Source organism: Argopecten irradians, chromosome 2 (genome assembly GCF_041381155.1).
Source record: "Argopecten irradians isolate NY chromosome 2, Ai_NY, whole genome shotgun sequence".
Taxonomy (NCBI): Eukaryota; Metazoa; Mollusca; class Bivalvia; order Pectinida; family Pectinidae; genus Argopecten; species Argopecten irradians.
The window spans coordinates 4,362,282-4,384,987 of NC_091135.1; the positions used below are offsets into that span (position 1 = coordinate 4,362,282).

General features: G+C 37.4%; 1 protein-coding gene across 1 annotated transcript; it reads left to right on the top strand.

Annotated features, from left to right (window-relative positions):
- The first annotated feature begins 2,129 nt into the window (after nt 1-2,129).
- On the top strand, nt 2,130-20,682 carry LOC138313649 (calpain-B-like). The gene is made up of 12 exons (XM_069254005.1): nt 2,130-2,515; nt 11,090-11,716; nt 12,489-12,620; nt 12,788-12,990; nt 13,665-13,842; nt 14,884-14,949; nt 16,174-16,247; nt 17,794-17,918; nt 18,257-18,370; nt 18,765-18,835; nt 20,243-20,481; nt 20,661-20,682. Exons 2-12 carry the CDS (start codon nt 11,114-11,116, stop codon nt 20,680-20,682), a joined length of 1,827 nt encoding a protein of 608 aa, XP_069110106.1. The 5' UTR covers nt 2,130-2,515; nt 11,090-11,113.
- Nucleotides 20,683-22,706: the final 2,024 nt, after the last annotated feature.

Genomic DNA, 22,706 nt, shown 5'->3' on the forward strand with positions numbered 1-22,706 from the left:
ATGTTCACTTTTGATTATCAAATATGAAGAGACATAGATTTATACATACATTGTAAACAAGTTGCAAAAGGCACAAGCATTTCCTTATACAGGTTTCTCCTTGACCTTGACTGTTCATGTCTCCCTCAACAACAATCATAACATGACCTTGGTTTTTGATGTCTCTTTTAACACCAATCCCTACATGACTTTGACCGTTGATGACATTGACAGTTGGTATCTTCCTCAACACCAATCCCTACATGACCTTGACCATAGATGTCTCCCTCAACACAAATCCTTACATGACATTGACTGTTAGTGTCTCCTTCAACACCAATCCTTACATGACCTTGACTGTTGATGTCTCCCTCAACACCAATCCTTTCATGACCTTGACTGTTAGTGTCTCCCTCAACAACAATCCTTACATGACCTTGACCGTAAATGTCTCCCTCAACACCAATCCTAACATGACCTTGACTGATGATGTCTTTCCAAACACAAATCCTTACATAACCTTGACTGTTCATGTCTCCCTCAAATGCAGAAATGCTTACATGAGATTGATAGTTGATGTCTCCCTCAACACAAATCCTTACATGACCTTGACTGTTGATGTCTCCCTCAACACCAAACCTTCATGACCTTGACCTTAAATGTCTAACTCAACAACAATCCTTACATGACCTTGGTTTTTGATGTCTCCCTTAACACCAGTCCCTACATGACATTTACCGTTGATGTCTCATCAAAACCAATCCTAACATGACCTTGACCTTTGTCTCCCTCAAAACCAATTCTAACATGACCTTGACTGTTTGTGTTTCCCTCAAAACTTATCCTTACATCACCTTGACTGTTGGTGTCTATATCAACACCAATCCTTACATCACCTTGACTGTTGGTGTCTATATCAACACCAATCCTTACATGACCTCGACTGTTGATGTCTCCCTCAAAACCAATCCTAATATGACCTTGACCTTTATGTCTCCCTCGAAACCAATCCTAACGTGACCTTGACCGTTAATGTCTCCATCACCACCAATCCTAACATAACTTTGATCTTTATGTCTCCCTCAAAACCAAACCTTATATGAACTTGACTGTTCATGTCTCCCTCAACAATAAACCTTACATGACCTTGATTATTGGTATCTGCCTCAACACCAATCCTTATTTTACTGTGACTGTTAGTGTCTTCCACAATATCAGTCCTAACACGGCATTGACTGTTGATGTCTCCCTCAACACCAATCCTTACATTACCTTGACTGTTGATGTCTCCCTCAACACCAATCCTAACATGACCTTGACTGTTAGTGTTTCCCTCAAAACTTATCCTTAATGACTTTGACTGTTGGTATCGCCCTCAACACAAATCCTAACATGGCCTTGAACTTTGGTGTCTATCTCAACACCAATCCTTACATGACCTCGACCCTTATGTCTCCCTCAACACCAATCCCTACATGACCTTGACCTTTATGTCTCCCTCAACACCAATCCCTACATGACCTTGACCTTTATGTCTCCCTCAACACCAATCCTTACATGAAATTGACCTTTATGTCTCCATCAACACTAATCATTACATGAACTTGACCGTTGGTGTCTCCCACAATGCCAATACTCTCAATAAGCTGGACTTTGTGTTATTTCTTTAATGTGGAGTTACTCCCCCTTGACTGCAAATCGACAAAAAATATTTCTCACATATAGTGCAAATTGAAGTTAGTTTATGTTATATAAGAGAGAGATTATTCGGACGAAGAGTTATAGCCCTTTTTGATATAGTTAGATCACATTACATTGCGTATTTACATTATTTACCTTATATAATTTCCTAGATGATACATGTACATCTATGAGATACATATTGTATAATGGAAGAAACCTCACTAAGAAAGCGGAACAAAATATCTCATGTACTATGAAGGGAACCTCATAATATGCATATACCATGTATATATTTGAATAAAAAACACATACCACGACAACTTACATACTTTTTAATTGGCATATGATTTATAGATATATATTGCAACGAATGCAAACAATCTGCATGCATGGAACAACAAGTATAACTGTTAATATGGCAAGAGGAAACTCGGATATTGAGCTACACTTACATGTGTAGAGTGTGTTAACGTTTTACGTTACTGATCTAGGCTTTAGGATGATTGCGATCTGTCTGTTATTATGAGAAAACTTGTGTGTATTTGCTGTCGATACAAAATATTGTTGTTACACCCGAGTGGTCCATTGGTATGTATGTGTATACATACACGCATCGACACACCTGTATTAGCCGCTGTGTACGGACACACGTGTCCAGAGACGCTTTTTCTCCACTGGGACACATGTAACACGTTCAGGTCATCGCCAGCTGTGACCGCCTCTTTAAGGAAACACACGTGAATACGCGTGCATCGCACACATGCCCTGTTGGTCCCTGTAGACAGTTTATAAACAACAAGCCGGCGTTGTTCTCCTGTTCGCCGGTACACACCTGACATCGCCGTAGAGTAAGGTAAGTGGATCGTTGAAGTACCAGTGAGTGAGTGAGATTTAAATTAATATTTATTGTGTTAACACGCCTCGCATAAGTGAATACTGGGTGTTAAATGTCAGGCTACAACAGGTTGCATGTCTACCCAAGTGCATTACCTAGACAACTGCAACAGTCATGTTCAAATTCAGATTCGTCCTGTATAAAAAACAACATCTATGACATTTCTCATCAACTCCATCGTATGGACGCTGAACAGGCACTGAAACAAAAAATAAAATTTACATTCATATTTAAAGTTTCACCATAATATAACCATGAATCGACGATATACATGTACACAACACATCCATATATAGACATATGTACCCGACAGTGTTACGTGTAAATTATCCATTGATCTTTTCGAGGGAAACGTTTCATGTGTGGAAACAGAGGGAAACGTTTCATGTGTGGAAACAGCGTGCATCCAGCCTTACAACCTGTACACTGAGTAAGGATTGTACTTTCCTAACCGACCCACAACACTTTTAAGTGATGTGAGAATTTAAAACGTCAATAGATGAATGGATGTTTGATATTACTAACACATCAAGCGGTACATGTAATACTCTTAAGCTGACTAAACTTTGACAAAGAAGATGCGACAGAAATTACAAATTGGCTTATTTTTTATGAAGGCGGAAAGGTCCATTGATCTTTTTTGTGTCCCAATATGAATAGAATTCCCACGTTTTTTTGGATTTACAATCGATGCTTATCACTTCTTTCTACACTAATGGAAATACATTGATTGGTTACAAATTCACGACTTAAAAGCATTATGTACGAATAACAATCGAGTCACGGTCCAGTTTAAAATGACCATGCATGAACCGTTGACGAGACGCTTTAAATAGTACTCTTCCAATTGTCAATAAGAATCTTCCCAGACTCCTAGACTAGACTTCTATAGCAGATAGGTATACCTTTGTAAACAACGTAAACTGACCAGTGCAATGGACCTGAGGACGTATATATACAATTGTCCGTGTATTTGGACAGTCTGAATTACTGTAACAAGTTGACGTACGTGTATGTACTAAAGTATATATGTAGAAATAAATATATTATAGTAAACGTGTAAACACATGTGTTTACATATTTGTGTTATCATAACATAGCTGGGACCATTCATCCTCGATGCCCTAGGGGTTACTATCACTGATGTTATATCCACTCAGTGATAGTAACCCCTGGATTATCGATGATGAGGGCTCTTATAGAACTCTGAGCTTTATCTGTTTTGATTTTATGAAACAAAGTGAACACACACAAGAAAATAAACACAAATTTCAGTGAAGAATTTTTCTTTTTCCCAAAAAATCATTCAGTTGATCAAATGAAGAGATTTTACATCTTGAAAGATGGTAGGAATCAAGCAATAAAGGAATGTTTGTGTTTTCACTAGACCTATTAATACCTTCCAGCGCGCGGACGCAAAACATAACATAAAATAACTCTGGCTTTAATTCAAATAATTGTGATCTAGACCTAGTCGTTTGAAAATACCCCATAATATAGGTCCTGATACTATAGACTGTCATCAGACTCATCACTTCTCAAGTCCCTGTGGTATAGATGATTGTGCCCCTACCAAATAAGACCAAGACGTTGTGGAAAATGTCTAGTATATATACTTGTTCTTTGAACTATGTTATATACATAATATATACAGACTCAGGCGAGCGAAAGACGGAGTTTGTAGAGTGTATATAAACACTTACAGATGTATAGATTTGCCGAGTCCTAGAAAGTCTATTTATAAACATGTCAAGTTCATCGATCTCCTTGACATTGGTGGCCGAGACGTTAATGACAACGTTCAGAAAACTTCTTCATACATGTACACAAATCTGTGTGGTAATAGGCATACACTGACGGCGACCATCTGTCACAAATTGTCCGGTCGAGGTATACAGAGCTACGTTATCGCAACTTATGTTTATATAATCTAGGTTTCATTCACCATCGAATGTATGGCAATAGTAAGAAAAACCAAAAATCTACACCCTGAAAACAGAACGTTCGTGTGAAACACAATCTCCTGAAAGGGCAGTTCCCTGGACTGACCGTTGGTCGATGTTTGTGAACTCCGGCTTTCCTCCACTACGTAACTTGGCACGTCCCGTAAATGACCCTGCTGGTTTACATCCCGTAACACAACATAAACCAAACCATTTTATCATGCATTGTTATGATCTCTCGAACGGAGGGATCTCTTTTTCAGGTTAGGATACAGCTTATGAATGCATGTATTAATAATGTATTACTGCATTGAAATATGTATATTTGTAAATGAATCGTATATGTGGAATATTCGTAAGAACAATCCCCCCCAGTAGTATGTGCAGATGGAATTATTTCTTTATGGTTGTACTTCGCCAGTTTCTATATGTGGACCGCGGTTGTGGAGTGGTTAAAATTATCTCGACACATTACCGCTAGGCCTCCATCTCTGTGTAGCGAGTTCGAAACCCATGAGGTAGTTGCCAGATACTAGCCATTGATCTTTGGTTTTTCCCCGGGTAAACACGGTTTCCTACACATTCTTAACCTGGCACATACTTTATAACCCTGACTGTTACTTATAGATAGCTATATGTATAACTACTGCTTTAAAATAAAATCACGTAATACGGAAGAGTATGAATTTCCTGTTCCATCCGATATATGTATACTGTTAATACTAACCAAGAGGTCAAAATACTAGTCAAATAGCACTTGAAATTAATTCGAATGGAGTCAACGAAACCATATTTAGACACATTTGAGAAACGTCACAGGGACATGGAAATTAATGCTAGGTTTACACTATGTTCCCGGCGACCACGGTAGCCACGTTTGCACGAAACGTGGTGCGCCGTGGAATTTTGGCTACTTTTGCAACTGTATTCAAGTTGAGCTAGGTCTTGTGAAGTTTTGCCACGCTCTTTTACGGATTACGTGGTGGACCGTGGATATAGGGGAAAGTGCTATTCCCGGAGGTTAAAGGAACACTACGGCTTTAGCACGGTCTATCAAGGATACCACTACGTTCTCTCCTGGCCTGTTACGATCTGATGAGGTCTGCTACGTTTTACACGTTTTGATCGAACTCCAATACGTTTTTCACGGTTCGCCAAGGCTTACTAGGATGAAAATTTGATGCCGGGCTCTTTGGAGAAACTGAAACAATATTTATTGCCGAAAATGTCATTTCAAGCACGTTTTAATTACAAAATTTTTTAAAAGCATATTTGGTATAAATATATAATTATTATAGCCAAGTGTTTCTACGCAAATATTTTTTTTTCTGTACTCATTTAATCTGCCTTTTGCAATAACAGCTTTGGTATAATTTGAGGGTTAAAATGTGTTTGATAATGACTATTTCTATTTATCAATACAAATGATTCAATGAAGTAGCAAATATGTACCAGGCCAGGCAATGATACCCATATCATATTTTGCTTGCAACGTAAGACCGTAATAAGACGTAACAAGCCGTATCACGTCGGATGCCTTGACAGAGCGGTTTTCATCCACCTTGGTTTGCCGTAAAAACTTTGAAAAACCTGGACAAAACGGCACAAAACGTGCAGCCAATCTGCATCAACCGTGATCAAACGTGGAAAAAACGCAACAGAACGTCACAAAACTTGAAATCACCGTGAGATTCTGGGGAACGTGCTTGCTGCCCATTCCACCACGGACCGTGTTGAAGTTCTGTTAAGGCCTCGTACGCACTGTCACGTTTTGTTACGTAAATCCCGTTTTATTACGTCATGTGGCGTTCACCATCTGTACCGTGACTGCCGTGGCAAATTTTTTGACAGTTTAAAAATCTGGCACGGCATCCACGGTAATCACGGCCGCTCACGTTTGTCTATCACGTCCTTCTGCGTTGTCTCACGTTGTCTCGCGGTCACCACGTTTTGTCCACGGTGGCCTGAAACGGGGCTGCCGTGGCCGCCGGGAACATAGTGTAAACCTAGCATAAGACACATTAGTCAGTCAAACCTGTCTACAAAACCATCCAGGGACAAAATCTGTTCTTTGTTGTCAAGCCATATTTTTTAATACCCAAATTGTGCTGAAATTGACCATTTAGGACACTTACCAAGCAGATGATCTTTATACAGACGATGTTTCACTATAGTGATAATTGGATTTTATTAGATTTAGTATCAAAAAGTTTGTTAATATATGTAAACATGCAATGAAGTAAACGTGTTGAACGAACCAATACACATCGTTGCAATCAAATTATTTGAACAAAATAACCACCTTTTAAAAGATGTCTAAAATACAAAATTCCACAAAACATTACCGGAACTCTTCTACGTCGAAGGTTCAAAATACAAAGTACACACGCAGCCTTAACCCTCGTCATACGTGGTCGTTTTGTGTAGGTGGCTATGTACGATTGTCCGACTGCATATCTTGCATTCCTATATCATGTTCGGTACACCTCGGGGCAAATCATATGTATATACATATATCAATTTCACGTAAGAATAAGGCAACTGACCCAACTTTCATTTAGAATATTAAATCATCCTCATAAAATGATATATTTCCTTTTATATAACCACTCCCATTGTTGTGGAGGAGAAATTCGGTCAGGCGTGTGAAGTTTTATGATAATGAGTCATACATCGTTGACCGTGTATAAAGGCCAGACGATAATGATGAACACCGATATTCTAGTTTTAACTAGATGTATATTAGCAAAACAATTAGGACAAGACAGTAGCTAGAGAAGTTTAAAAATAGCTGACTATGCGAAACATATTATACTTTGTATATGTAATATTTCATTCTGCGAGGAGAACTGTAGCGGCCAGACATGGTTCGAACTCGAGAATTCTGAGCACCTGTTGGATGGCCAATCGATTGAGCGATCAGCTGGACATCAAATCTCTCAAAGTCTTTACCATCGAATACTCCACGACCATATATGCCACCATTGTGGGTATTTAGTTTGTTGCCAAATGTTAATTGCAGCATGAGAGATGACACGTAGCTCCCGGACCGGAGTTTGAATCCAGGACATTTGAACTCTTGCTGACTGTCATTATATATGTAATTATTCAAGCAGAGACGTAAAATATCCCAAACCAAACCTGTCAAATTAAACCAAAAATTTACTTGGGGATCATATGCCTAGGATTATGCATTGTCAATACAAGTATTATTTACTAGTGAAGTATGCAACCTTTATAATGCTATTGTCCGGGGGTATTTAAATATAACTCGAGATTATTAGTAGTCTATGTAAAATTCCACCACGCCTTGTGTTGTTGTGTGGTAATGGTGGTAATGCCCAATATCAGTATGTGGTGCAGTAACGTAAAATTTCCCATGGAAGTTAAATACAGCCAGGGACTTGGAAATAAGTAATAGTTTACAAATATTTGGGCTCAACTATTGTTCATAGATCACTGCCATACTTTTAGGGATCTATATAAACATCGGTAAAAATCGGTTAACATGTAACATGCGGAGGTGATCGTTGTACTCAGTTCCTGAGCCCTAACACGTCTGAAAATGTACTTTGTACTCCAGGATATGTCAAAATATACAATCTATATGTAAACTTATTACCAGGTCCCTATGATATAGCTTTGTATATGTTAGCATTACACGCAAAAACAATTACACAGACTGTACTATGCCATATATTTTGACTCCGCTAAACCGGGACAGCAGTCACTTTCATCTTACAGACATTAACCGGAAATATGCCAAAAATATGGATACGTTATCTCCTCACCAATTCCGCTGTGATTGTCTCCATTAATCGAGATTGCACGTGCACATAATCACCTATCACCATAGATAAAGTACGTGTGGCTGGGGATAAGTGCATGCGCCTGTTTCGCGGAAACACTTCGAGTGTATAAGTGACCCCGGCGTAAGAGGGTCTAGATTCGCACGATCCATAAATCCGGAAAATGGTCATTCAACGTTGTGAAATGACTAATAACTTCCGAACGAGGCCATCCTTACTTGTTTACAATTAGTGACGGTCCTTTCAGATATTGTCTGCTTATCAGCTACATCATACATGGGCCCAACTACCATCTATAATTTAGAAAAAACTTAAGCTTTGGTTGTGGTTTGATTGGTTTAATATACCCCCAGAGTCATTTAAGGTTCAGCCAGGAGGTGGCAGAAAGCCTAAGAAAACCCACCGACCTACGTTCAGTAGCCTACCTGGCAACTGTCCCATTAGCCCGAGAGACTCTGGCCCTGACACCAGACTTAGACATTATGACAGATAGATGTCTCCTACGCCAGACATCTATCTGTCTTAATGTCTAAGTCTGGTGTCAGGGCCAGAGTCTCCCGGGCTACTGTCCCATGTGTGATACGAACTCGTGGGCCAGAAGTGGAAAGCCTGTGGTTATTTGTCGGCCCCAAATACTAGATCACTTTTGTGGCGCTGTTGTCAGTCCAACGTGAATGGACAGTATATGGTATCAGAGACGTACAAAACACGTGTAGCCAAGGGGTTCCGTCTAAAACGTGTATATTTCTGAAACTGTGATATTTTCTTGGTAGTTCCTACATTATCACGCGACTTCACCGAAGGTAGCTGAAAACAACAAACTGCATCCCACCCCACCCTACTGGTCAAACTGTTTGAAGCACGAGACACTTAATGTGTTTAGGGCTATCCTGGTATAACTGGGAATCAACTAGAAGGATAGGAACATGACGGGATGAAAGCTCAAATAGAGGCAAAATATGAGACAATGACGCGATGAAAGTTCAAGGAAAAAGTACGAGACATCACGGAACGAACACTTGAATCAATGGCCAAATATACAACAATGACAGAAATTCGTTTAGTAAAAAAGGGAGAAAATTTAATGACTCTTGCTATCATGTAGCCAGACGAACAGTCATAGGAACCGTGGGTAGTGTTCATATTGACACAACACACACCCGTGTACCTACACGGACAATGTCAGTTTAAATGTCTGCGTTACTGAACACTGATATCCATGCCAGTTATTAGTTTTTCTCACACTCTTAAATTTAAACACTAATCATACACTGTTATACTACAAAATTAAGATAGGAAGTAAGAGACTTTTGGCCATTGTCATTTTTATTTCGACAATGCAATGTAGATGTCACCTTTAAGCCTTTCTACTACATATGTCCTACAAAGTTCGTTTAGGCGACAAACAGTCAAAATTGTAAAATAACTTTTTTTCAGATATTGTGTCGAAGTCCTATTTGGACGGGATGCTATTGTACATAATATTCGCGTATTGACTATCCCCGCGAAGTGTCGTCTGCTTCATATGAATCTATTGACTATCCCCGCGAAGTGTCGTCTGCTTCATATGAATCTATTGACTATCCCCGCGAAGTGTCGTCTGCAACAATCATTTATGAATCTATTGACAGAAAACATATGTTATCATTAGAAAGAGAGTACTGTATGGAGGATTTACTACAGAGTTAGTGACAATAATGTCATCTATAGCTGCGTTAATATCACGAACATCTGTCAGCTAATTAAATGTCGTGATCTTGGTAGCGAGAATTCCTCACTTGATGTACTTTCTAGTAAGTCTCTAGACACTCCATATTACAACGTACTTATCTGTAATTCTTGATGAATGATTTTGTAAACAATAGTTTTTTAACCAAGATAAATGATTTTGTTATCAAAATAAAATAGTTTGTAAACAGAATTAATGATGTTGTAACCAAGATTAGTTCGTTTTTACTGCGACCCAACTTAAAAAATGCGGTAGCTATAAGAAACTTATATTTCGGGTTTGACATTTTTTCATCCTCCTTTTCCCGAACTCCATCTCCCTTTTGTTCGTTATCGTATATCAAGTTCGAATTCTGTGTCACGTCCGAAACAACCAAGTCCGCAAGTCTTGTGCTTTACTAATAATCTTGATAGTGACTAGAACTACTGCTCTCCCATTGTCAGTATAATGTGACCGGATGGGATGCTGCAGTGGGATTGCACTGTCACTGTAGATGAACAAAAACGGATATACAAATATATATACAGAGTCATACACTTGAATGTTACATACAGAACATTTTGTCTTGAACATCTTCGCAGGCCAAGGTATCTGATCCATACGTTCCTGAAGAATAACGTAACCAGAAGCATTGGTTACCGAAGATGCATCAATGCAAGGACAAGGAGAGTAATGTAAAATAAATCTACCGTGATACAGAATCAAGTCAATGTTAAAGAGAAACATTGTATTTTGTTACAGTCAAATAAACATAGGGTAAGCCAAACGTAAGTGTAATACCAACACTATTATGTAATCAGAGTCAGTCTTCTTACCCGGTTGTGCACTCAACTGCATTTTATTGCTAAATAGCGTGGGATCTTTGTTGCTATTTATACACTATACTGCAGATATGATCTCTTTAAATACAACACGATATTTAAATTACAGACATAAAATACCTACTCTCAACTGTCACTCTACACGGGTTTAATGATGATGCATATTTTGAAAATGTGATATGTATTTAGTATTATAGTAGTGTGTTTAACTTTTCCCCTTTTTATTGCAGTGAGTCAACGAAGGCGGAGAAAGCATGGGAAGTCTCCTGTCAAAATGTACAGGAAGGGATAGTCGCGATTTTGACGACCTGAACGCTCCGAAACCCGCACCCAATCCTGCAAGTCCAGCTCCTGTTCCCGAACCCGATCCAACACCGCCCCCGAGGGACCCGACCCCTCCACCACGAGACCCTACTCCCCCTCCACCTGACCCAACACCTCCTAGAGATCCGACCCCACCCCCACGGGATCCTACCCCTCCACCACCAGATCCAACACCCCCTAGAGAACCGACCCCACCTCCTAGGGACCCCACTCCGCCCCCAAGGGAACCTACTCCTCCCCCGGCCGTAGATTTGCCTCCTTCACGAGACCCAACCCCACCTCCACCCCCTTCAGTAACCCCACCCCGTGGCTCCTCCCCTACTCCAGGACTTCACTTTGGAACAGAGTACAAGCAAACGCACCTAGACACATTTGAAGTTCATGTTGACTTCCGGTCGAAGCCTACAGCTTTTGATATTGAGCGCCGCCCTTTCGTCACTTCCGGTCTATACACGGATTATGAGTTCCCCTTGGAGGTTGCTCTGCCTAAACCCGATCCACATGGACGTGAGATAGAATGGAAACGTCCCACTGTGAGTTTTTGTGTGTATGGTTATGAAATAAAGATTTTTGTGAAGTGATAACAATAAAAGTATCAATTTCAAATATAACTTCCAGAATCTTAACCGCTGAATACCAATGTGAAATATCATTAGTTATGTTTTAAACCACATTTTATTGATATGCATTTTGCGCTACCACTTCATCGTTGTATAAGTATTTCGGTATTATGTCTTGATAAAGGGGCAGATCGCCTCGAAAATTGACAATTTTGTTTTGTCCACACGGTTGGAATTACTTCCTTGTCCAATTTTTACCATTTGAAGTAATTTGTATCCAACAGACTTACGTTTGATTGGATCCCGTGGCATTTTGCGCTACCACTTCATCGTTGTATAAGTATTTCGGTATTATGTCTTGATAAAGGGGCAGATCGCCTCGAAAATTGACAATTTTGTGTTGTCCACACGGTTGGAATTACTTACTTGTCCAATATTTACCATTTGAAGTAATTTGTATCCAACAGACTTACGTTTGATTGGATCCCGTGTCATCTGGAAAATCCTGTTGATATTACTTCTTTGACCCCTATTTCGGTATTAGATATATATGTGATACATGTCGGGATGTTTTATGCATGAACCAATGCCGAACAAATCTTTGAAATTAAATGAAATTAAAATGCATTAAATATGTTATCTTTCGTCAATTCAAATAAAAGACCATATGTTATACAAGCGGAATATTAGTTATTATATTTTAAAAGAATGAGCTCTTCCTTTGATAGTTGTGTTCTTTTTGCAGGATATTCGAAGCAACCCGGTTCTGTTTTCAGATGGAACGTCCAAGTATGACATAGGTCAAAGGTCAATCGGTACCTGTTGGTTCCTGGCCATGGTAACCAATATAGCCGACAAACCAAATCTACTAAAAAAGGTATTACATTGTACAGTCACCAAGTTGTAACGACAAGAAATTTCAGTTTGACTTGAAATTATACATTTGAAGAGAGTATTTCCTTTTATTTCGTCGAAGACACCAAAAGGCGCCACTACCCATTAAGAAAAAGACTCAAAAACTTGTATCTCATTTTTCTGTACCAGGTGATTCCTTCAGATGCCTACCCCGTAGGGACCCCCGCGTATGATGGTGTGTTCCATTGTCAGTTCTGGCGTTACGGAGTATGGGAGGACGTTTACATTGATGACAATCTACCCATTGTATATGGCAATTCTGTATACGGGGCACATTCTGACACAGACGAAAACGAAATGTGGGTTGCTCTGCTCGAGAAGGCATTCGCAAGGTACGTGATATTCCTCAGCGATGGAAAAAAGGACCAAATGTGGTAAACCCACTGTTCTGCCCCGCTAACCTGATTTTCTTGAATTTGTAAATTTTATAACAACAAGGAGGAAACATCCTCAATGTAATTTATGATTTCCGGATGGAGAGAATATTAGCATTGGGAGATAATTGATTTTGAAGTAAAGAGTGAGAAAGACATTCATAGGGTAATCGTTATTGCACAGAATTTCCAATGGTGGCGATGACTGCTCTGAAAAACATGTTAAGCATACATAGAAACAATGGTTCTTACACCGTATTTGTATTGTCTATAAAGCGTTATGATTTTCGGTCATTTAAAACGATGCCTGCTATAGAAAATTCGTAACTATGCTCGCTTAATCACATTGATCAGGGTTGATTATACCAACAACGACTCTTTGACCTAGTGACTATTAGTTTACTGCAGTTCTCCGAAAGTATCCAGTACTCATTTTAGGATATCCTTCAATAATTAAGGTAGTTATAAGTGTGATGTTTATGATACAGAACAAATCTCATAAATGGAGACATCTTACCGATGTCTGTTGTCTTGGAACGTTGGTAATGTTCACACATACACATTTGACCAGCTGCATTTGTAAATCTGAATGCCAAGCTAAACCTTTTTTCTTGTATGTTTCTTCTCCAAAGGTGCTACGGCAGTTATGAAGCCATCACTGGAGGTCAAAGTGCGGCTTCATATGTAGCCCTTACATCAGGTGTTCCGGAGGAAGTAGATTTCACTTCAGGGGAAGTCAGCCCAGATGAAATATTTTATCGCCTCACAAACGCTCACCGTTCTGGCGCTATGGTTGCGTGCGCAGTTCCGGTAAGGTCAAAGGCCGCTTTAAGATATCTGCTATTATTAAGACCATTTCATTTAAAAACAATGTTTTGTTTCTTCTATTATATGCTATGCTAAAAATGAAAACGCAGAATATAACAACTTTTAGCACTTACAAACTTTCTCCGATTAACTTCGCTAAACGATGATACTCAAAATTGAAGCCCTCAACTTAGTAGGGTTTCCAACCGTAATATAACCTAAACTGATCCAAGGTACATGTATCTTGCTGATTGGTGATTTGTCTAGATAGAAACAATGCATTATATGCATAACATCTCGGTCATGACGGATGTCGTTCAAACAGATATACCTTCCCCAACAATATATCTATTTACGTAATGTTTCTGACGAAATGCAAGATTTTATGACGACCTTCTTTAATATATCACACTAAACAAGTTTTGGATCTTCTGTATTCTCCTATATCCACATGTGGAGAACTAGTTAGGGTGTTTTGGCCCCGGTTTGTTGGCACGGTTAAGCGTAAACCCGTGCATCTTTATGATATTTGTCTGTCCATGTCTTGTTTGGTCGATTTCCATTTTGATATTTTGTCATGTTTGCCTCTTAATTAACCTTCTGGACGTCGTACAAAATCTATGATCAATTAATGACGGTAGAATATGTAAATACGTATGGCAAATCGTGTTTATTCTACGAGACTAGTTATTCTGTGTTGCATCGTCTGGTACTAAATTCTCCCCTGTCCTATAGTTGTAATAATTTGCGTCCAATAACGTAATCTAGAAATCTACATCCTTTTTGAGGCATATTTCCGAACTCAAAGCAATGCATCTCACCAGTTTACAGTATACTGTCTGGTATTGGTTAGACATCAAAGGCCCATTAGAGTGACAAACCCTAAACCGAAGGAATACATTATCGGAGTGAAGTTGTTCAGAAACAATGGACAAAGTTTTGCATAAGAAAGTTCCATTTTAATTGTATGCAATAAAGACAACTGTGTGATATTGCTGCGCATTAATACGTTTTCCTTGTACCATCTTCTGAATGTTCCTACAGGGAAACTACAACGGCTACAAAGGACTGATAGGCAACCACGAGTACACACTGACGGGAACGGCCAAGGTAAAGTGTAATTCATCTATATTTATTTTTTGACAATGACAAAATGAACAATACTTTGTTTACTTGATTTAACGTCATATTAGGCAGTAAGGCTCATTTAAGGACTGTTGATAAATGCTTCACATAAGTTACATCCTAATTATCAGCTTAGGGAAAGCATCAATGTTTCACATAAGTACAGATACATTAGATACAGTGATGTTATTATTGAATGGAAAATAAATATGACTATCTGCGAATTGTAATGCTAGACATATGCAACATCATTTTTTAGCTCGCCTATTCGAAGAATAGGGGAGCTAATGTTGTCACCCCGGCGTCGGCGTCAGCGTTGGCGTCCCATTTCACGTAAAGTTTTTGAGCAGGTTTCTGTTTCGTCAATTGTTTAAGATTAAGTCATCATAAATGTTTATGATTTTATTTTCCAAATGTGTATGAATGTGGAACGTGATAATACAACCAATTTGGGGCCCTTTAGGTTTTTTTTGAGTCTGTTAATTTGTCATATTTCCATGTTAAAGTTTTTGAGCAAGTTTCTATTTTGTCATATGATTTTATTTTCCTAATATGTATGGATGCTGAACGTGATAATACAACCAATTTGGGGCTTTTAGGGGTTTTTTGAGTCTGTTAATTTGTCATATTTCCATGTTTAAGTTTTTGAGCAGTTTCTATTTTTCTATTGTTTAAGCTTAAGTCATGGAAACATTGCTGAAAATATCATGGTAAATGGTAAATGTTACTGTGCAAAACTCCACCCATCTTTGTGTATATAGTCTAATATTAATGTCAAGGCTGTATACCTGATTCAAACAATTGCAGCCCCGCTCTACTTGAATTATACTCCATCTTTCTTTAGCTCAACTTCCTTTTTCCTGTTTTTTTTCATACACATTTGTCTCCACAATCAAACTTACTTCAGTTTTGATATCTCCAGTGGCGGGGGATCTGAATGACTATGTCCTTGTTTGAATTGATCTAGTTTGATAATCCTTGCCTTATCATATGCTTACTATTACGTTTGCAATGTAATTGGTATATACAGTGGTAAATTCAGGAGCAAATGTGGCTTCAATGGTTTTTAGTTTTAGAGAAGACCTTTTCAGAACCATACTTTTCATGTGTTGATACCTTATGATCTCTCTGTGATCTGTGCTATCTTATTACATTGTAATTAGTGTCTTACCGAATGTGACCTAGATTCTTTTGTTTTGCTAATTTTAGGTTGGTGACACCCGTTTAGTCCGAGTACGGAACCCATGGGGTCAATCTGAGTGGGAGGGTGCTTGGGGTGACGGGTGAGTCTTTATTGCAATGTCTGTAGGCTACTTTAAGGGAAATCGTTAACTTCTCTTCATCAACATTATTCTTAACTCAAATAATGTAGCGAAGTGGATAATGATGCAGTGCAGTTTTGCTTGTTTTCATTGCATGAATACCACTTGGTAATTTAAGGAAGTCGCAATAGTTTTGTAATGGAAGAAATTAAAGTAAATGGAGAAAGATTTTCATGCAATGCTTCAACATGGCGACAAACAGTAACATTACACCGACTTTGACAGAGACGGAAGTGAAGATACAATAAGGAAGCTACACTAATGTCAAATGTATTCTTATCTAGGAAACATGCATTCTGATTGTTACTGTATGTCTTATTCTTAAAAAGAAAAAAAACTTATAGTATGGTGCAAAGTGTATTGCAAAGCTTTTATGAAATCAAATTAGTGTGTTATGATGATTTTTATTAATGGCAATATGTAATATGTGTAAATGAAGAAATTATTTGGTGAAAGGAATTGGCTTCTGGAAATTAAAGTAAATGTGTTCATGACAGAAAGTAAACTGTTTTCCCCCCCCCCCCCCTTTTTTTCACCACAATAGTGTCGGTTACACTGACGTCATTTATGTTTCAGATACGTCACGTGCTTATAGGCGATTGGGGACGAAAAACGCAGCAATTTAAGAAAAGCTGCAAATCATAATATCTCTAGAGTTGATAATAGAGGTATGGAAATGTAGATGGAACTATGCATATACCATTCCTGTAGAAATGAGAGAAAAAAAGTTGATTTGAAAAATAAATGCATTTTACTTACATTTAGGGTGAAATACATGTAAAATTAAAAGACTGATTATATATCTTATTTGAATTTTAAATATCGGAAAGATTTGACTACCTTAAATACAAGCTGGAACTATCATGAGAGAGAAAAAATTGCAATGGTGACTTGTTAGTTTTAATATTGGCGTAAAGAATAAAATTTTAAAAGTTTATTTTTGTTCCTCAGCTGCTGATGTGAATGGCGATGTGCAATTGGTTGTGCAAATTAATCACAGCGGACAGTATACCGCAAAACAGACATGTTTGCAAATACGATGTGAATACGTATACAAGGCAAGCAAATAACAAATATAAATAAACATCATCATTAATTAAGACATGTAATACTCAAAGATGTGTTTTCCATCATATTACCTTATTACAGTCTGGTTTTATATCAAATGGTTCAATGCTACCTTTTGATTATCTGCGTTGTTTTCTTTTCTCTATTGAATGAAATGGTATGGAGAGTTTTATATTTTTAAAAAATACAAATCATATTTAAACCATACAAAAATCTTACATACAAAGTTTTCAAAAAAAAATACTAATCATAGTTATACACAATTTAGATTTATATTTTTAAAACATACAAATCCTGTTTTAAGCCATGCAAATAATGTTACTCATACAAAGTACTTCTGAAAAATACAAATCATAAGTAAAACAATTCAAATAATATTTTCAAACCATACAAATCATGTTTTTAAACCATACAATATGTTTTACGTGGTCCTTGACAGGTGTTTGGTTCAGCCGACCAATGTTTTACATCATAGACGAACTAAGGCTACGGACAGCAGAATTCATCACAAAAACTCACCGCAACGCTCCTTCCGTTACTTGGTCCAACCTGGAAAGTTTCATTGTACCGTCTTCTGGTGATGCCGGACATGATTTATTATGATTTAATTCAAATACAGAATATTAAAAACGTCTTTCAGAATGTAATGAAAATATAAATATCTACTAGTATCCAAAATCAATCCTTATAAAGTCAATCTATTGTACATAATCTCTTTAAAATTATAAATTCGTTGATGGACTCGTTTTTCTATGAAATCATTACGCCGTTATATTAACCATTCAGTAGCGACGTTACAAAAGCAACGCCATTTCATCCTTTATGGACAGATGGAGTAAAGTTTTGAGCCAATGAAAATGTTAGTTACAAGCAAGAATAAAATTATATTTATTTTTTTACAGTACACACGCAGTGTCTAACGGGTAATATTATCCAGGGAGTCAATGCTGGAGGTCAGGTCTCTCACGAAACAGTGGGGACCAATCCACAGTTCCGAATTACTGTCAACCAAACAGGTAGGTCAACTTTTAGTAAAGATATCTAGTTGTTAGTGAGATCAAGAGATAAAAACGGAGTCCTGCAGCGTATCATTATGTTGTGAACGATCGATAGTGATATGGAAAGAAAGTGAATTCCACAGTGGTGAATAGGAAAAAAATGTATATACTTATTGGTGTTTGTAATTTCTAATCATATTTTCATTTTTGTTTCACTTTTCATCCATACATTGTCTATATATGTATTCAATTTCCCTCTCTCGTTATAGAGTTTGCTGAGATGCGATGTTGTCTAATGCGTATATGATATTCCCCTCTCGTTATAGGGTTTGCTGAGATGTGATATTGTTTATAGAGTTTGCTGAGATGTGATATTGTCTAATGTATATTCATTTTTTCCCTCTCGTTATAGGGTTTGTCCGGTTCCAGGTATTGCAAGATGAAAAACCACAACTGGTTCCACTCGGTATCCGCATGTGGAGAGTAAGTATAGCCATTTTGTTCTACTCTATATAGTGCTTGAGTTATGGTTTTACAATACATTAATGTGGTACCGTTAATTTAAACTACAGGTCACCCCAGCAATATTTAGCCTATTTTTTTAAGGTCTTTTTCGATATATGAATAGTATCCACACCAATGGGCGTTTGTACGAGTTGTAATGCAATGGACGGTATTCAATGTGTTTTTTACTTTATGTCATCATAAAACGTAATGGTGTGTAAGTTATTGCTTAGTATGACCTTTAAAATATGAATGGAGTGATAACAAATCAATTTGTGAATATAGATTTCATCACTGATCATCATATATACAGGTATTCTGATAAAATTCCATAGATCAATGTTATCTTCAAGATGAAGCTTATCTTAGTTGTATTTTCTAAATGTTCCATCAAATGTTAAAGAACGTCCTTCTGCAGTTCTGGGTAATTTTCATGGCTAATAGTGTCTCTACATTCCCTCAGAAGTCCACAAGATCTAGGCAATGAAGCCTTTTTTGGTGACATCATCCTAACATGATATCACCAGTTCTATAATTCACCATGTAGCTATGGTGTTACAAAACATCGAGGATCCATTGGTTAGGGCACCATTCTATATCTACCTGTCTACCTCTCGATCTTTGGCGTGTATACTGATCTACAAAAGTTACGTCACTGCGGGTGCCATGGTAAGGTATTCCGACGGTCTTCCATTAGCCTTCTATCCTGGATCGTGAATTTTCTAAAGCGATATTACACTGCTTCACAAGACTGGTTCCTACCACATCAACCTGACATGTCATTGAATGTCATTAACATGTTTACGTAAAATTATACATAGGAATTGAATGTATTTTTTCTTTAATTTTCATAGCGGCTATGAATAGCAGAAGCTATCTACATATCCCGTGGAGCGCGTTATAATTTATAAAAATAAAAATAATTGAAAGGTTTTTATATTATATTTAAAATAATGATACCCATATACGACGAGAAACGAGATTAATGGAACAGCTGGATGACGAAGTCGTTTCACAACGTCGCGTTTTCAAGCTTCCGCCTTCCGGTCGACCTTTTTTTCGCAAATGACAAACGATAAACAAAAAAGTTAGTTAAAATAAGATTTGAGTGACTCATTACAGTAAACCTTAGTTGATTCTATATCACGAAACAACACATTAAATATCATAAATTAAGATATTGTGGGGAACTTTTTTTATTGATATGAAACTGGCACATTCTTTGAAATCAGCTGATCGATGAACGAGATCATTGTATTCATAGTGTATTCATAGTGTTTTCAAAGGCAAATGTTTGTTTTCGTCAGCTGGTTGATTCATATAGTGAAGAAACATTCAGAATGTAAATATATGAAAATGCATGACATTTCTCTTGGTATGTCTCAGGATGACGGCGACGTCCAGGTGCCTTTGGAATACCGCTGGATCAACTTAAACTACAGAGAGGCTGGCGTGATCGTGTTGATGACAGACAATGACGACGGAAAGTTCACACAGGGACGCAATGTCAAGGCCGATTATATGCTTGACCCCGGAAATTACGTCCTGCTCCTTCATCTCAATACTCCAGAGGAGGAAACCAAATTCGCTCTGCTTGTTCAGTCAGAGTACCAACCAGACATTACGTAAGTTCCACACACAAATGATGCGTTGCCATTTTAATTTGCATTATTGACACTAATAAGATGTTGATATAAAAGAATTTTTTTTATCTTGATAATATGGTTGAAACATAGAAACTATGCTTATATTTCATTAAAAATGATAATCTTCATTTCATTTTCTGCTTTCTTATTTTTTTCAGTGGCTATCAACTTGGGAACTGAAGACGTTCTACGGATGAAAATCAAAGTGCTTGACATATTAATAGAATATATTTCAATATGTTACACAAATATCCTTTAACATGTAATAATATATTTGGACTTATTGCCTTATTTATTGTAAAACATAGAACGTTTTATTTATCATTTACGATATCTCTTATCTGAAACTAAAATGACAAGGGCATATGCATTTTTGCATCAAGTGTAATAAGGTTACATTTGGAAATCATTGAAAAGTCATCATGATTATCTCCCTTTAAAGACAATGAAGTGAACGTAAAATATAATTAAGGTTACGTTTAGAAAATATTCAAAATCATCATCATTATCTCCCTTTCAAAACAATAAAGTGAATGTATTTATTTGCTGGAAAGGAAAACTGCTAATCGAAAATATTTAACGATTTCTCGAATTACAAACAATTCAGGACAATTATTATAGACTATCATGATATATCTATAAATGTGTCATATGCAGAATTACAATTTGATATATCTTCTCGGCGTTCTTTGATTTATATATATTGCTCAAGCTGTTGGATATAAAGATATTGTAAAAAATATATGTCCAAGAATCGTACGGATCAAAGTCATATATTTCTTTAAGGAAAAACACAGCAAAGATTGTGTTCATTTTTCCATTTACCTTTGGTGCAGAATATGAGAGTGTGAAAGATGTTTGGTGTATGTAAGATATGTAAATGGAAAGAAAAGTTTAAATATTTGCAATAATGTCAGATTTACAACTGTATAATATGAATATATTTATGTTATTTTTATTACTAGGCTTTTGCTTTGTTCTTTTTCTTACATGTCAGTTGATGATTGTTTACATTTGTAAAGCGTAACATGTGCTTTGGGAGAATGCAGTAGCAAAATGTGCTTTGGGAGAATGCTGATTGTTTAATGATAAACAGGATGAAAGGTTTCTTTTAGTAGTGTTTTACTTGTTAATATCAGTTACTAATATTGCTGTCGTAATTATTTAAGTAATTCTTGAGAATGAATGATTAAAGGTAGGTTTCGCCCAATGAAATATAAAGACTACGAAATTGAAATTTATCCTGTACATAGATATAATCTTCAGATCATTTTCAATGCATACAGCGAACAATATGGGTGGTCAGTTGCCTAGCTTGACCAGGAAAATACTCCTCTAAAAATAGAGCAAAGTCAAGCTTTACATAGAACATGACGTATTTTTTTCCAAAACGAGGCCGCAGCAACAAACACGGAAGCGTGCAACAAAAAGTCAGATGGCAGTGACAGTTTGCCACGGCATGTTTAGTTAAAAAAACAAGAACAAATCGAAGTACGATGGACTGTTTATACATATCATATATGCTAAAACACTTCACATGTTACTTACATACGCTCGCTAGCTTAGTACACCAAACATACATGTAGTTAGTCTGCGGCTGTATGTGCGCAGCATATGTGTTGAAATTTAACTCACCACGTGCAACGCCGTTACACGAGTCCCAACAGATCCGGGCAAGTTCCGCTTGAGATTTGGCTTCTGTTTCTTCTATCGCTACATGCCATCTCTGAATTTAATTCCCTATAAATATCCTAGGGTGCTACCGATTCCATTATAATTTCCTCCACTTTGTTGCCGATTCAGACACAGTTTTTTTTCTCACACGCTTTCGATCATCCATGTTTTGTTTACGCTTAGTACGCAGCAATGCGCATGCGCGAAACTTCGACAACCCAAATCATTGCAGCCTCATTTGCATCGTATTTCGTCCGTCAGTCGTTTTATATTATCAAGGATTTCCCTCAATTTTGTATTCAAGACACGTTTGTTCAATTTCATACGCATTAAGAAATTAAATTGAGGTACTTTTAATATGATTTTTCGTCTTTTCTCCTATTTGTCCGGTTTTACAAAAAATATTTATTTGCTTGAGCGAAACCTACCTTTAAACCAAATTCTTTGCGGATGAAATTTTGCGGCCTCAATACCGTCGCAAAACGCCCCTCGATAATGACTTGTTGCCGATAGACATGGGGTGATCAGGT

Excerpts from the sequence above, each read along its gene's own strand:
- LOC138313649 (XM_069254005.1), top strand. The coding sequence starts at position 11,114 with ATGGGAAGTCTCCTGTCAAAATGTACAGGAAGGGATAGTCGCGATTTT. Across the intron at positions 13,843-14,883 it reads TGGTTGCGTGCGCAGTTCCG|GGAAACTACAACGGCTACAA; the intron begins GTAAGGTCAAAG and ends ATGTTCCTACAG. Across the intron at positions 17,919-18,256 it reads CCAACCTGGAAAGTTTCATT|TACACACGCAGTGTCTAACG; the intron begins GTACCGTCTTCT and ends ATTTTTTTACAG.